The 17,302-nt window shown below is 38.8% G+C and overlaps 1 protein-coding gene across 1 annotated transcript; it reads left to right on the top strand.

The window, feature by feature from the left end:
- Positions 1-12,770: 12,770 nt before the first annotated feature.
- On the top strand, positions 12,771-17,073 carry CARD17 (Caspase recruitment domain-containing protein 17; the record flags this gene model as incomplete). The annotated part of the gene is made up of 4 exons (XM_038004860.2): positions 12,771-13,053; positions 14,154-14,210; positions 15,977-16,104; positions 16,762-17,073. Coding segments are annotated over 4 exons (663 nt in total), but the record flags the coding sequence as incomplete, so codon positions are not given.
- Positions 17,074-17,302: the final 229 nt, after the last annotated feature.

Below are 17,302 nucleotides of genomic sequence, written 5' to 3'. Positions count from 1 at the left end.
GTGTAAATGTGTCCTCATTGCTCACTTCCCACTTCAAGTGAGAAAATGAGGTGTTTGGTTTTTTGTTCCTGTATTAGTTTGCTGATGATAATGACTTCCACCTCCATCCGTGTTCCTGTGAAGGACATGATCTCATTTCTTTTTATGACTGCATAGTATTCCAGCATGGTATTCCATGATGTAGCAGCACAGTATTCCATGATGTGTATGTACTACCTTTTCTTTATCCTATCTATCACTGATGGGCATTTGGGTTGATTCCACATCTTTGGTATTGTGAATATTGCTGCAATGAAGATACTCTACCATGTATTTTTGCAATAGAATGATTTATATTCCTTTGGGTATGAAAGTCTCCAATCTACTTCCCACAATGCTGAACTAATTCAGATTTCCACCAATATTGCATAGGCATTGCTTTTTCTTCACAGCATTGCCAGCATCTGTTATTTTTGACTTTTATTTTTACAAAAAAAGGAGAAAACACATCTCAATTTATTCTGTGAGACTGATATTGCCTTGATATCAGAACTTCACAACAGCAAAGACGTGGAATCAACCCAAATGCCCACCAATGATAAACTGGATAAAAAAAACCCTGCAGTACATATACACCATCTAATACTATGCAACCATAAAAAAGGATGAGATCATGTCATTTGCAGAGACATGAATTACCTGGTAGCAATTATCCTCAGAAAACTGGCACAGAAACAGAAAACCTAAGACTGCAAGTTCTCACTTTTATGTGGGAGCTGAACAACGAGAACACATGAACACATGGAGAAGAACACCACACACTGGGACCTGACAGGGGGATTTGAAGGGAGGGAGAGCATTAGGAAAAATATCTAATGCATGCTTGGCTTAATAGCTAGGTGATAGTTTGATCTGTGCAGCAAACCACCATGGCACACGTTTGCCTAAGTAACAAACCTCCACCTGCTGCACATTAATCCCAGAAATTTAAAAAAAGTATCTAATAAATTCATACATAAAAATTATCAAAAATTCTAAAAAATTCAATCCAGCAACATATAAAAATTATTATACATGATGACCAAATTGATATACTTATGAAATTTTATTAACAGTCATTCTCATTGGTGTGAGATGGTATCTTATTGTGCTTTTTATTCGTTTTTCTCTGATGATTAGTGATGTTGAGCATTTTTCCATATATTTTTTGCTATTTGTATGTCTTCTTTTGAGAATTGTCTGTTCATATCTTTTGCCTGCTTTTTAATAGGGTTATTTATTTTTTCCTGCTGAGTTGTTTTAGTTACTTACGGGTTCTGGACATGGGACCTTTGTTGGACACATTGTTTGTAAATATTTTCTCTCATTCTGTCTCAGCACCATTTATTGAATAGAGAATCAATTCCTCATTGCTTATTTTTTGTCCACTTTGTCAAAGAACAGATGGCATACAGTTTTATTTCTAACTTTTTCATTTTTGTCTATTGGTCTATGTGTCTGTTTTTGTACCAGGACCACACTGTTTTTGTTACTGTGGCCTTATAGTACAGTTTGAAGTTAGGTAAAGGGATGCCTCCAGTTTTGTTTTTGTTGCTCAGGGTTGCTTTGGCTATTCAGGCTCTTCACTTGTTCCATATGAATTTTAGAATTGGTTTAATTTTTCACTCTGTGAAAAGTGGCATTGATCATTTGATAGGAATAACACTGAATCTGTGGATTGCCTTAGGCAGTATGTCATTTTAATGGTATTGATTCTTTTACTCCATGAGCATTGAATATTTTCCCATTTGTTTGTGTCATATCTGATTTTAGTGTTTTGTAGTTCTCCTTGTAGAGATCTTTTAGATGTATTCCTAGGTGTTTTATTTTTATTTTTTGGCTATTGCAATTGAGATGAGTTCCTAATTTGGCTCTCAGCTTCAACGGTTTTGGTGTACAGAAGTGTTACTGAATTTTGTACATGGGATGACAGTTTGACTTCTTCTTTTCCTATTTGGATACCTTCTATTTCCTTCTGTTGTCTGATCACTCTGGCTAGGAATTCCAGGATTATGTGGAATAGTTGTGTTGAGAGAGGGCATCCTTGTCTTGTGCTGGTTTTCAAAGGGAATGCTTTCAGATGTTTGGCTATGAGTTTGTCATAGATGACTCTTATTATTTTGGGGTCTGTTCCCTTTGTTGCCTAATTTGTTGAGGGTTTTCTATCATAAAGGGATTTTGAATGTTTTCAACAGCTTTTCTGGGTCTGCTTTTTTATTTGAAATCCTGGTTATTTGGTGAATCACATTTATTGACATGTGTATGTTGAATCAATCTTGCATTATGGGAATGAAGTGCACAGAACTGTGGTGAATTAACTTTTTGATGCGCTGCTGTTATTCAGTTTGCTAGTATTTTGTTGAACAAAATCAAAAACTTTTTGGGTGTTGACATGATATTCAAAGGAAATGCTTATTGAAGTATTTCAGAGTTTAGGTTTTGGGATTAGGAATGCTCAACTAGTAATTACAATGTAGATATTCCAAAATTCAGAAAAATCTGAAATCCAAAACATTTTGTGTTCCCAGCATTTTGAAAAAGAGATACTCTACCCATAGTATAATAAACAGGGGATACTGAAAGAACACCTTCCTTCTGGTCAGTGTAAAGTACATTGCTCTTCTCTCAAAGTTCGTTGCTTAAACCACTCCTTTTAAGGGTCAGTTGATGTTGATTTCTGAGGTGGTAATAAGATCACAAATGCTCACTTATAGGTGTTTCTCATTTCAGCAGAGGAATACTTAGACACAGCATGGGCTGTTTCCTCTTCAGAATGTGTATAGTCCCATTGGTGGTATGACACTATAACTTGCATACCTTTTAGTGGAACTTTTTAGAATGTTTGCTTTATTTGTTTTCCCCACAGGAAGCCAAGAATTCTCTTTATGCACCTAATTTTGAGGCATATCTGTTCCAAAACACAGTTCTGTAAGCATTCCGTTAAGTCTGATATAAAAATGAAAGAATGTTTTATTTTTTTATCACACAGGAAAAAAAAAAAAAAGACAAAAGAAGAAACTTAGCGGAGGTAATGGATTTAGAGTCTTTAGGCTTGATTCATAAGACCGGAACTGACTAATAGCCCCATTTTCTCCTTCAGAAAACCATTTTCAGGGCTTTCTGCTTTAGGAATACAGATATAAATTATAGTAAGCACGTAACTTTGAAGAATTTAGAACTCAGCAGGAGAGGTGGGGAGAAGAAAGACAGTTATGATAGTGAAAGCATGATGTGAAAAGGGACATTTTTCCAAATCCCAGAGTTTACTACTGACAAATCCATGAAGAGAATCTACACATATCTAATATTTGCTAAGAGTGTTGAGAAATACAAAGCAAATTTTGATTCAACCCTAGATGCCTAAGATTTCAGTCTCTTTAAGAATGTATAACAGTCAACAAACATCAAAGCAATAGCAGATAGAGCATGACACTCTGAAGAAACACTACAGTGCACTGAACGCAAAATTATGCACCTGCATTGTTCAGGGGAAAATAGTTTGGGGTTAAATCATACTCAGTGATGTGAAGATTCTGAAGAACTGGGAGAACTACAGATTCAGTTTCAATCATGAGCCTTTTCTAATCCCAAACTCATTAAAAGTGAAGGCGAATTTCTGACCTCTTGAAATCCTTCAATGTTGAACATCATAATGCCATTTTATTTTACTATTTTTTTAAGTTCTGGAATACATGTGCAGGATGTGCAGGTTTGTTACATAGGTAAATGTGTGCTCGGATGGTTTCTTGCACAGAACAACCCATCACTTATTTATTAGGTCAAGCATTCATTAGCTCTTTTCCCTAATGCTCTCCTCCATCCCCCATCCTCTTCTCTGGCCCCAGTGCATATTGTTCCCTTCCCTGTGTCCATGTGTTCTCATTGTTCAGCTATCACTTATAAGTGAGAACGTGCAGTGTTTGGTTTTCTGTTCCTGTATTAGTGTGCTGAGGACAATAACTTCTAGCTTCATCCTCGTCCCTGCAAAGGACATGATCTCATCCTTTTTTATGGCTGCATAGTATTCCATTGTGCATATGTGCCACATTTTCTCTATCCAGCCTATCACTGATGGACATTTGGGTTGATTTCATGTCCTTGCTATTGTGAATAGTTCTGCAATGAGCATATGCATGCATGTAATGCATCTTTATAAATGAATGATTTATACTCCTCTGTGTATATACCCAGTAATGGTATTTCTGTGTCAAATGGTATTTTCAGTTATAAATCTTTGATGAATCGCCACACTCTTCCACAATGGTATAACTAATTTACATTCCCACCAACCGTGTCTCTTGAACATAGCATACTGATGGGTTTTGTCTGTTTATCCAACTTGCCATTCTGTGTCTTTTAATTGGGGCATTTAGCACATATACTTTTAAGGTTAATATTGGTATGTGTGAATTTGATCCTGTCATCATGATGTTGGCTGGTTAATTTTGCAGACTTGTTAATGTAGTTGCTTCATACTGTCCTTGACCTGTGTATTTTCGTGGGTTTTTATAGTGACTGCTAACAGATTTTCCTTTCCATGCCTAGTACGTCCTTCAGGATCTCTTGCAAGGCAAGCCTGGTGGTGACAAAATCCCTCAGCATTTGCTTGTCAGAAAAGAATTTTATTTCTCCTTCACTTATGAAGCTTAGTTTGGCCAGATATGAAATTCTGGGTTGGAAATTATTTTATTTATGAATGTTGAATATCGGTCCCCAGTCTTTTCTGGCTTGTAGGGTTTCTGCTGAGAAGTCCACTGCTAGTCTGATGGGCTTCCCTCTGTAGGTGACCTGGCCTCTCTCTCTGGATGTCCTTAACATTTTTTCCCTTCATTTCAACCTTGGAGAATCTGATGATCTGTGTCTTGGGATTGATCTTCTTGTGGAGTATCTTACTGCGGTTTTCTAAAATTCCTGAATTTGAATGTTGGTCTGTCTTGCTAGGTTGGGGATGTTCTCCTGGATGATATCCTGAAGTGTGTCTTTCAACTTGGTTCCATTCTCCCCGTCTATTTCAGGTACTTCAATCAGCCATAGATTTGGTCTTTTTATATAGTCCCATGGTTCTGGAAGGTATTATTGCTTTTTCTTCCCTCTAATATTGTCGCCTACCTTATTTTAGCCAGAGGGTTCAAGCTGTGATAGTCTTTCTTCTTTCTCTTTGATTCAGCTATTAACACTTTTGTTTGCATCATGAAGCTCTCATGCTGTGTTTCTCAGCTGCATCAGATCATTTGTATTCCTTTCTAAACTGGTTATTCTAATTAACAGTTCCTGTAATCTTTTATCATGGTTTTTAGCTTCTTTGCATTGGGTTAGAACATATCATTTAGCTCAGCAAAGTTTGTCATTACCCACTTTCTGATACCTACTTCTGTCAGTTCATCCATCTCAGCTTCAGCCCTGTTCTATGCTCTTGCTAGAGAAGTGTTGAAATCATTTGAGGAGAAAAGGCATTCCATCTTTTGGAATTCTCAGTGGGTTTGCGATTGTTTTTCATCTTTGCGGATTTATCTACCTTTAATCTTTGAAGCTGTTGACCTTTTGATGGGATATTTGTAGGGTCTTTTTTGTTGATGCTGTTATTATTATTGCTTTCTGTTTTTTTGTTTTTCTTGGAACAGTCAGGCCCCTCTTCTGCAGGTCTGTTGCAGTTCCCTGGGGGTCCACTCCAGATACTGTTCACTTGGGTATAACCAATGGAGGTTGCAGAAAAGCAAAGGATGCTGCTTGCTCCTTCTTCTGGAAGCTTCATCCCACAGGGGCACTGACCTGATGCCAGTCGGAACTCACATGCATGAAGTGTCTGGTGACCCCTATTGAAAGGACTCACCCACTCAGCAGGAAAGAGATCAGGAACCCACTTAAGGAAGCAGTCTGACTATCCCTTAGCAGAGCTGGAGCACTGTGCTGGGGAAACCCCCTTGTCTGGATCTCTGGGACTCTTCAGAGCCAGCAAGCAGGAAAGATTAAGTTGGCTCAACCTGAGACCACAGCCGCCCCTCCCAACAGGTGCTCTTTCCCAGGGAAATGAGAACTCTGTCTGTAAACTCCTGGCTGGGTTTTCTGGAATTCCTGCAAGGGTGCCTTGCCCAGGGAGGAGGGATGGATCCCGTTCCCACCTAAAAAAGCAGTCTGGTCATGATCTGCTCCAGTGGCTGTGCTGTGCTGTAAAGACTGCTGCCCAGTCCAATCTAACCAGCATCCCTAGCACTGGTAGGGGAAAACCACTGACTAGAGCTACAGCAATGGCAGTCGCCCCTCCCCTGTGGAACTCGGTCATCTTTGGCCTACTCCATGCTGCTATGCTGGCTAGAGGGGATACTAATCCAGTGGATCTAAGCTTGCAGGCTTCTGTGAGAGTGGACCTGCTGAGCAAGGCCATTTTGCTCCCTGGCTTCAGGCCCCTTTCCATGGGAGTGGACGGGACTCCTGCCTCACTAGAGTTCCGGGAGCTGCTGGACTATGTAAAAACTCCTGCAGTTCAGTGCCTGCCCAAATAGCTGCCGACCAGAACAGCAGCCATGGGTCTGTCCAGTTTTGTGTTGAGACCCAAGGCCGTGATGGTGTATACTCATGAGGGGAACTCCTGAACCCTGGATTGCAAAAATCCTGGAAAACATAGTACCCTGGTTGGGTAGCACAGTCCCTCACTGCTTTCCCTTGCCTGAGGGAAGGAGGTCCCTTTGTCCCATGTAGCTCCTGGGTGAACTGCCGCCCCACTCTGCTTTTCCTTACTTTCTGTGGGTTGCATTTACTGCCTAGGTAGTCCTAGTGAGAGGACTTGGGTACCTCAGTTTGAAATGCAAAAATCTGTCACCTTGTGTGTTTCTGTCTGTGGGCGCTGCAGACCCAAGCTGTTTCTACTTGGCCATCAAGGCCTTTTCTTTCTCCTTTTACTAACTGTTATTCTGGGCATATCTTTTTTTTGTATAATCACACATTAATTCTTCTACCGCCTGAGACTCCTTCTACATCAGCTTTCATTCAGGGAATGTCAAAAAGGTGAACTTTTACCCTCAGTAAAATTAAATGTTATGGCCATCTCAGGTAGTAAAAGGAAAGCATGCTGGGGAATAGACCACAGGGTTCTTTCACCCCTATCTCCAATAAAAGGTTAAGACCACAGGGAGATGGAGAGGGGAAGACATCATGACGATTCATCAACACAGTTTAAGCAGGAAATATGAACTATTTGGTTAATTCTTAGGAGGAAATGAACAGAGACTTTTGAGATTAAACTCCTTCAGTCATTGTGGTTTTATGTGATCAGAGAAAGAAAAACCGAGATATCAGGAAGAGAAGAGACAGATGGATAGGAGAAGAAGGGAGGCCACAGGCAACAAGGAAAAGAAACAGGCTGAGGTGTCAACCCACAGGACAGTGTTTTGTTATTTTCTTTTTTCTTTTTTTTTCTTCCCACAGGAAGAAACTAAATTCCAGTACTTGAATGCCAATTTGCTGACATCATGGCACTTCCTGTCAATGAGCCTGGAATTCTGAGCAGCAGTTTCACAACCTGTAATTACACGTTTCTGCCCTTTGCAATAAAAAAATACACAGTTTACTTTCATTTTTCCGTCTGAAGCTCTTCTCAACGCTGTAGGGAAAAACAGAGGCTGTTACCTATGGCAGGTGATTCCTTTTCTGACTAGGAGCTTGGGAGTAGAATCTTAGGAAACACTTGATTTATTGATGTGTAATAAACACAAGAAAGGAAGAGAGCTGATAGCACGCATGCTGAATTCTTTTTTTTAATGATTGTGTGTAGTCTGAATCACGGAACCCGGTGTTAGAGATACTGAAGGAGATCATATGTTTTCCAGATGTCTTCTAGCCAGAAAGAAGTTAATTCCTTTCTTTCAGCTTCTGGTAATCATAGGCAGGGTAAAGAAAGCTAGAGGAAATTATTTGTATGAGACAATTCTGGAAGTTGCAAAATGCACTCTGAAATCTTTCTCTTGATTTCAAACTAATTGCCCAGATCAGAAACATTCATCTCAGAACCAGACCTGAAAGCCTCTGAATTGTTAATCTCTTTGCCATCTCTTATTGTGAATTACATTCTTGGTCTGTTTAAAGTGATTCCTTTTCTCCCCCTTTCTCTTTGGTCCTGGTATTGACTACTTTAATCCGATATTTCATGGGTTACTATCACAGTTGTTTTGTTTTGTTATTGTTATTGTTGTTTTTAAGTGGTCTCCCTCTCTCCAGGACTTAACTCTAAAATCCATTCTGTACACAACTTTTAGGTCTCCTGTCTTATATATCAAAGCTGAAAAAGCCTAAGTGATAATGTCATGAGTTACTTAGGCAGTTAGTATTCCATTAGGTAATATCGCTTCTTTGGCTTCATTCTCCTCACAGGAAAAGGAAGAAACTGGACTAGATCAGTGGATTCTAAGCCTTATAACATACCACAGTAATCTGTAGTCATATAAAAATGTCTGATGACTCCCCCCTTCCTCACCCTGAATAGCTCAATCTTAAATATCCTGCAGGCATTTATTGCCATTTGAAAATCTGCAGATAATTCTTATGAAATTGACCTGGCATAGGTTTGTCTGCAGATTAGTGTTATTAGGAAGGTTGGTCAGTTAGTCAACTCTCTCTGCTTACTTGCTAGTGATCTATTAATGTAATTAACTTTGCTCAGGGGCATACAGTGGCACCTTATTTCCTTTCTTAAAAAAACTGAACTTTCAGACGAGTTTTTGTACCTTCTGAAACATGTGTATTCATTTTCTCCATTAATCCATGTAAAGCATGATTTCAGCTTCATAACAAAATTGCTGTATTTACTTCACTCATGTTTTCTTGTTTTGAGTTTCTTTATTCCTTTGATTCTCCCTATAGAACAATTCTATCCGCGGTTTATGTCTCACCTCACAACACTTAACTTAAGCTCCAGAATCAAGGATCATTAGATAATAGGTAGGAGAAATTGAAAGCCATTAGTCATAAACAAGTCACAGTCTGATAATTATAAACAACAGAGTGTAGACAGCTATTGTTACCTTAAACTCCTGAGGAATTGTATCCTATAATGTGTTTAAGCATTACATCACTTTACCTGGAACCAAAACTCTGGTCCTGGTGAGTTTTTTCCTCTAATCCATTCCTTCCATTTTTATTATCACTGCAGCTTTCATACAGTAATTATAATAAAAACAAAAATAATCTATAATGACAGTCTTTTTGAAAAATACTTACCATACAATAGCTATTTCATGCACCTTCTCTGATTTAATATTTAAAACCAATCAATACAGTTGTGTTATTGCCATATTATAATTGAAGGGGATACTTAGAGAATGCCATCAAAATATGCTTTAGGTCAAAAGTCTGTTGAGAGTAGTGATCTCAGTTTGGCATGACTCTCAAATTCTGCCATTACTCTACCTGTCTGCAAACATCTTCAAATACTTGCCCTGTCTCTGATCACTCCCACTTCAGTCCTGGCTTCACATTTCTATTCCTTCTAAAGCTCAGCTCTCCCAGTTTTATGGTTACATCAGACACCCTCAAGCCTTTGTGCTTCTTCTCACACTACTCTCTGCCAGGAGACCAGTCCCCAGTTGTCCAAGGGACAAATTCCTTCTATCCTTCCAGATTCAGTGCCATGCCCTCTTCTCTGGAGAGCTATCTTCCACCTGAGACACAGTTTACTTACGCTTTTCTTTAGCATCTCATTATTTATATTCTTATGTTTCATTTTACTTATTTGTATATCTATCCACTTGACTGCAAGCTTTAAAGTGTACGAACATGTTTCCAAAATGGTATCCCCAACACAAGCAGAGTAAGTTTTAAGAATTAATGATCATCAAATATTCCTGAATGGGGCCAGGTGCAACGGCTCACGCCTGTAATCACAGCAGTTTGGGAGGGCATGGTGGGTGGATCACCTGAGTTCAGACATTCGAGACTAGCCTGGCCAACATGGTGAAACCCTGTCTCTACTAAAAATACAAAAAAAATTAGCCAGGCATGGTGGTTCATGCCTGTAATCCCAGCTACTCAGGAGGCCGAGGCAGCGGAATTGCTTGAACCCGGGAGGTGGAGGTTGCAGTGAGCCGAGATTGCGCCATTGCACTCCAGCCTGGACAACATGAGAGAAACTCCATCTCAAAAAATGGATAGGGGAATGAACATGCCTTCCTTCTGTTTGAAACTTCCAACACGCACTTATCATTTTTAAATGAGATCAAACTTACCTGGTTTGCTATTAAGAATTTGTTACCGCACAATTGGTTCACTTTGTCCACTGCTTAGACAGAGCTGATTTATCAAGACAGGGGAATTGCAATGGCGAAAGAGTAATTGACTCAGAGCCGGCTGTGTGGGAGATCAGAGTTTTATTATTACTTAAATCAGTCTCCCCTAGAATTCAGCTCTTCGCCTAGAGCACAGGAAGTAAAGCTGGTGGCCCACATGTTAAAAGGTGGACGTTTTTGTAACCCCGGGTTCTTATTCTCCAAAGATAAAAAGGTAATAACACAAGAAAATTTTTGTTAAAGAAATTGAAAAACGTGAATTACTGTCTGCATTTTGTTATTAGTCTATCTTGCATCAAAGAGGTTCATAAAATAAATTGGCCACATTGAGTTTATTTCTGGAGTAATCATTTGAATATGTGCTTGCAAAGACAGAGACCTCTTCTGTCCTTCCATGGCTACTCTCTCTATAGTTTTCATGACTCCTAAAATATTTTGTCTTCCATTTCTTCGATTAATTTCTTATTCTTCTCATCACTTACCATATTTGCACATTCTGAATATTCTAGTTACATATTACACACCAGGATTTGCACATTCTGAATATTCCAGTTGCATATTACATACCAGGCTTCATGTTTGTCTTCCTCTCTTGTATGTGAAAGCAAGGAGGAAATGACCATAATGACTGAACCGCTGGCTCCTAGAACTACATCGTCGCTATATATTTGTTAAGTGAATGACTAGATGCACTGCTTGAGGAGTCTACAAAGGATAAATTTAGCTGGATAATCTGCAAATAATTATCTTTGATTTTTTTCTAATATTAAATATTTGTGTTAATTACAGTAATATCACTCATTATCTGCTTGCATTTTTTATATTTTCTTTCAATGCTCAAAACTGTGTAGGTATGTACTATTATTAAAATTATTTCACAAACAGAGCAACCAATGCATAGGGAAGTTCAATTTCTTGCCCACAAAATGAAGTTTAACATGCTAAGTTCAACATTCTGAGTCCAGAGACTATGCTCTGGGCCTCCATGGTGCAATGTCCCTCAACAGAAAGCCAGCCAGGATGGGTGGGTGGCTCACACCTGTAATCCCAGCACTTTGGGAGGCCAAGGTGGGTGAATTGCTTGAGTGCATGATATAAAAAACAGCCTAGGAAACATAGGGAGACCCTGTCTTTAGAAAGATACAAATATTATCCAGCCATGGTCGCATGTGCCTGTGTTCCCAGCTACTTGAGAGGCAGAGCTGAGAGGTTCATCTGAGTCCGGGGAGTGAAGGCTGCTGTGAGCCACGTTAAAGCCACTGCACTCCAGCCTGGGTGGCAGAATAAAATTCCGTATCAGGAAAAAAAAAAAAAAAAAACCCTCTGAAAAAGGACTTTAAACAAGAAAAGCTTTAATTTTTGTGAAAAATGTGTTTATTTCTTAAAGTAAAATTCCTTCACAGGGACATAGGTTTCCCACGACTTTCCCAGACTGTGAAATGGGCCCAGAGAGCAGTGGTTCAAATTCTCTAAAGGTTGTGCTACTTTTCTCCATCAAGTTTTCTAATGAATGAGAAACTCTTCCCTGTATGAGTTTAACTGTACACATACTTTGTCATTCTTGTCTTATTCTCCAAGCCCCATTCCCCTCCTACCCTTACCTGTTCCAAGGGCTGGTGAAGAAATTTTCCCAAAGATACACTCTCTGATGCAGTCTACAGCTCAAGAATCTGACTCTTTCTCTGCTGGGGGGGGGGAAAAAAAAAAAGACATGCATATGCATGTGCAGTGGTTGTTTCCCAATATGTTTACATGCCTTGCCAAAAAGGTGTAAAAGGAAGGTAAAAAGAAAGGTGAAGCATGCTTTCAGTTTCAACCACACGAGAAGGGTAGGAGAGAAAAGCCGTGGCCGGGTGAGTCTTTTACTGTCCCAAGAATAGGTCCCTGGGAAGAAAGAGTTTTGGAAGGCGCTGGCTCTTCTGAAAGCCACAATTAGTATCTGTGGAATTTTTGGTGAGCAGAAGTGAGGGAGAGGGTGGAGAGGGATGAGAGAAGAAACTAGAAGATGCTTGCAGTCTTTAGAAACAGAAAGGCAAGTACAGAAAGGAACTGTGGCTTTAGAAGTAGCCTGCTGTCATTTTGCAATCTTAAACTCTTACTTACCTGTTGAAAGTCTGACCGAGGGTACAGAATTGGCACAGGAGGAGTACTAGCAGCAGTGGTTCCTAAATGAAATGGGCTATTTCTGTTTTATTACTTTATTGATCATTACTTTATTAATCAGAGTTAAATAAACATGTGACATAAGAGGATGATCTTCACTTTCCAGGGACTAATGTGGAAATGGTAAGCTCAGTCTTCAAGCCACTCCATGCACATGTATGGGGACTATTGAGGGAAACAAGGACAGTGGTACAGTAAAAAAAGGGATTACGCAACTGTGAGGAGGGGAACATTTCACTGATGAAATCTAAATGAGGTCGCTTTCTGTTGATGACATGAGAGGACTATGAGGCTGTTTTCATGATGTGACAAATCTTTGTGCTCCAAACAGACAAGGTCCTGACGGAGAAGAGAAAGCTGTTAATCCGTTCTTTGGATGAAGGTACAATAAATGGCTTACTGGGTGAATTATTCGAGACAAGGGTGCTGAATCAGGAAGAGATAGAGATAGTAAAATGTAAAAATGCTACAGTTATGGATAAGACCCGAGCTTTGCTTGACTCTGTTATTCTGAAAGGGGCTCCGGCATGCCAAATTTGTGTCACATACATTTATGAAGAAGGCAGTCACCTGGCAGGGACACTGCGACTCTCAGCAGGTAAGGGTCAGTGACTCACACTCAAGTTCACCTAGGGCCTGTCATTGTGACTACCATGTGATGTCTTTACTAGTCATGCATGTTAAGTTGCAGAAAACTTTCATATCTCCGCCTTCAGGCAATATTTCTGTAGCAGGGCCCTATTGCATGTCCCTTGACTCTCCTTTGTTTCTGTTCCTTCATCCTCAGTGGCCCACTTCTGATTAAAGCTCATTTCCTGTTTTGAGTATGTGGTAGCTAATTTCCTGAAGGTCATGAGAATTATCTAAAAAGCTTCACACTGTGTGTTCCACTGTTATTGGCGAGGCACCATATTTATTGATTGATTTAATATTTTTGAGTCCTGGGTGTACCCAGGCACTTATATAGTTGTCTGACATGAAGTTTTAAGGTCTGTAATTAAATATGTTTTATAACTTCTCTCCAAAATTTTGCCCTCCAGGAAGAATAAATTATATTTCAAAAGTGGCGATATACTCACAGAATACATTGAATGATTACGGAAAAGTAAGGATTTCAAGTTGGCTCTTTCCTCCAGTTGCCTCCTTGCATTTTCTTTTGAGTAACATCACCCACTTGCCTGTCATCAGGCTGGGGATCATGCTGTGAGCCCTGGACTGCCTCCATTTGCGGCCCCCTTAGGGCCCAATGCAGTGCACAGGAAATGAGCTGGCCCATTCTGGTGATCCCTTGGACCTACCACATAGTGAGGATGAGAGTTCTGGTGGACTCCTAATCACTGGTCTCTGTGGTACTTTCCAAAGTCACTTCAGAGGCAGATGTTCTTTCAAAGTAAAAGCCTTTTTGTTTTGTTTTGTTTTGTTTTGTTTTCTAAGGGTTGGGGGAAGCTTATCCCTGTCTAAGCAGATAAGGGACAAGTTTATGTTTTCATCTATGTGTGATAAATGTAATATTTTTCTGACAATGCCTCTTTCATTTTATACCCCCGACCAGTCTCTAAATTAAAGAACATGTTGAACATTATTGAATGTCATTCAGTCAGGGTTGTGGGAGGAATCCTTAGTGGGGAGTGTTGTAAGCATTAGGGTAAAGTTTTTCAGAGGTACTAAGTGACTATTTCAATATTCTTCTCTTTCTAGGTCCAACATCTGGAAATCACCTTACTACAGAAGATTCTCAACTAGTACTTCCTTCCTAGTTAATGCTGTTTTTAAAGAAAGAGCATTATTTGAACCCCGGCTTCCGTGACATTAATGTTGTAGGATGAACCACAGTTAAAGGGGCTATGGAGAATTCCACAGAGTGATCAGGTAATTTTCTTTTTGTAATCTATTCTGATTTTGTAGCAACTGTTCAAACAGCTTCACTATCTATGTTTACATCAAAATTTGGAACCTGTATCTCAAATCCTGATTACCCAAATAAGTATCAAACTTCATTATTTAAGCCTACTGGAACATTCCCTCACATCTCCCAGAGACAAACTTATCTAACCAATATCAGAGCTGAACACGCCATTCTTCCCCACCCTGCTTCTCGTCCAGTTTTGTGTCACTCGGTTGTTGGTGTCACCATCACCAGTTGTCCATACCAGGAACTTGAAACTCATCTTGGCCCCTTTCCTCTCATGCACCTCCAATATTCAAGCCACAGCCAAGTTTTATGCATTTTTTTCTCAAATTTGGAACTGTCTATTTCTTCTTCCATTTCATTAAAAACCCCTATTCATCAAGGGACTTCTTAAAATAAAAGAAACATATTTAAAAGCAATTTAGAGGCAAGAAATGCTAATTTTTTCTACCAAGTTCAAGTTTTACTCTATTGAATTTATTAAGGTTGATTAACTCTTGAATGTTTTCTTAAATGTTTTACAGCATGCGATACTCACTATATAAACAAATACTGTATTTTCACTAAGAAAAATTACCCCAAACATAACCCATATACCTCTATTTAGTTTTTTATGTTGTGTTCATTCTTCTTTCTGAAGAAAACAAACATTTATTCTATCAAATTATTATTTTATAGTTTTCTCCAATATATCCATTCTAATTAGTTCTTCCCCAAGTCAACACACTTCATGCTGCCTTTATTTATCTAACTAATTGTATAGCAGTTTCTCAAACTTGTTTTCAAAATTAAATATTATTTTCTTGACATAATAGTTTCTAAAAGATACCCCACAAATCTAGAAAACTCATTTATATCTTGAAACAAAGATTACATTAAGTTCTTTAACAAGTATATCACATTGTTGGATGGTGTTGTACTTGTGATGAAATAAAAGCCTCAAGGATTTTCTCACATAAACTCTGTGAAAACATTTCCTCATATGTCTGTGTAGTCAATGTTAAGTGCTATAAATCGATCTAGTGTGCACTTCGATTTTAGCATTTATCATTCTGGTTCATATATTTAATTATCTCCTTCTTCCATATGTATACATAGTAAGAAGAGATCCTGAAGGACAGGACAAAGGTTCATTAACAAAATATTCCTAGTGCTTACTACCATGTCTATTAAGTAAATAAATAAAAAGATAAACATATTTCTTAAAGATTTTTAGTAGATTTAATTAAGGCCTCCTCCCACTAAATTTTATTCTGTGGTTCAAATCTTTTGAAATACATTTATATTCTAATTATTTTATCTCATACATTTGACTGTTTTCTGAGCGTTTTTTTCATGCATGGCCTTGAAAAGCTTTCTTTCTACATTTTTTTTCTAAAATACTTGTAAAAATACTGATCCTGAAATATGAAAGGAGAGCCTTGTTTTGCACACCTGGAAATTTCTGGCTGGAAATGTATTCCATTAGCAGTGAAATTACTTCGCGGTGAAAGATCAGGATTGTCTTCCTAAGAGTGCATTTCCACTTTTGTGGTTTCATCCTTAGGTGAGGCTGTAAGAAACACAAAGCGAAACAAAGAGGAATGCCAATGTTCATGATGTTCTTTGACTCTTGCAGCTCCTCAGGCAGTGCCAGTGTGGGGCAACCCTGCTATGCCTACATCCTCAGGCTCAGGAAGAAGCGTCAAGCTTTGCTCCCTAGACGAAACTAAAAGGATACGGAAAGAAAAGTCAACAGAGGTGCCATGCTCAGAACACAAGGATAGAGTGGGGTGAAAGATATACTTGAGGAGATTTTGAAATGCAGTGGCTTTTTATTAGAGTTGTTCTCAGTGGAGAATCGTACTTCTGCTTCCTTTACATAAAAAAAAAAAAATTCCTTTATCCTAGAATCCCAGGTTTATAGAAAGAGTTCCTAATTAGATCCAATTCCTGCATAAATAACATCAACAATGGCAGCTATTGAATGTTCACTAAGAGTGGGCAGTGTCCTAAGCATTTTGTACGTGATAATACATAATGTTTAACCTTAAAAATAATCCATTTTAGAGAGATCTAGAAGCTGAGACATGGAGTTGTTAAATATTCTGCCCAAAGAAAAACAATAAAAATTAGAGCAGTTTTAGAATTCAGTCATTCTTGCTTTAGAGCTTGTGCATTTTTCAAAATCCCACCTATCAAGAACAATGAAGTCAGTAGCTCACCTGCCATCTGGGCCTTTGCAGTTTCTATGCCTATTCTCCAAGTAACACTCAATTCCGTTCCCCATTTTCAATGTACAGTCCATGGGATTTGGTATCCTGATAGGTCTAAGAAAGGGAAAACGGTCATAAACTTAGCAGGTGAATATTAAGTTATAGAGAATAAGGCTACTCATCCAAACTGCATTTCCTACAGATTTATCCAATAATGGACAAGTCAAGTCGCACACGTCTTGCTCTCATTATCTGCAATGAAGAGTCTGACAGTCTTTCTAGAAGAACGGGAGCTGAGGTTGACATCATAGGCATAACAACGCTGCTACAAAATCTGGGGTACAAGGTGGATGTGAAAAGAAATCTCACTGCTTCGGTAAAGTCTATTATACCATAGAGACAACGGTCACGCCCTTTGTGTAACTAAATAATATTAGAAAGTTTGATTGTAGGACCAAGGAATATAATCTTTTGATTATCTAAAATATAAACTTCCCATGAGAGGGTGCTGTATGCTGCATGTTCTCTTGAAACATCAGAGTCATTCAGCACGAGCCTGGTTTAACTTAGTGGTGAATTTTTTTTTTTTTTTTTAACTCAGTAATGCCACATTCTCTCTACAAGACAACTCTGAAAGACTTCCTACAACACCTTCCTCCACCTTTCTCGAAATTAAGACTGAAAGTTTTTTTTTGGCATTCCATTGTTTGTCATGAAATTCCTTAAAAACAGTTTCCGTACGG

Source organism: Chlorocebus sabaeus, chromosome 1 (assembly GCF_047675955.1).
Source record: "Chlorocebus sabaeus isolate Y175 chromosome 1, mChlSab1.0.hap1, whole genome shotgun sequence".
Lineage (NCBI taxonomy): Eukaryota > Metazoa > Chordata > Mammalia > Primates > Cercopithecidae > Chlorocebus > Chlorocebus sabaeus.
Note: the sequence above shows the minus strand (reverse complement) of the source record. Positions and strands in the feature narration are given on the sequence as shown.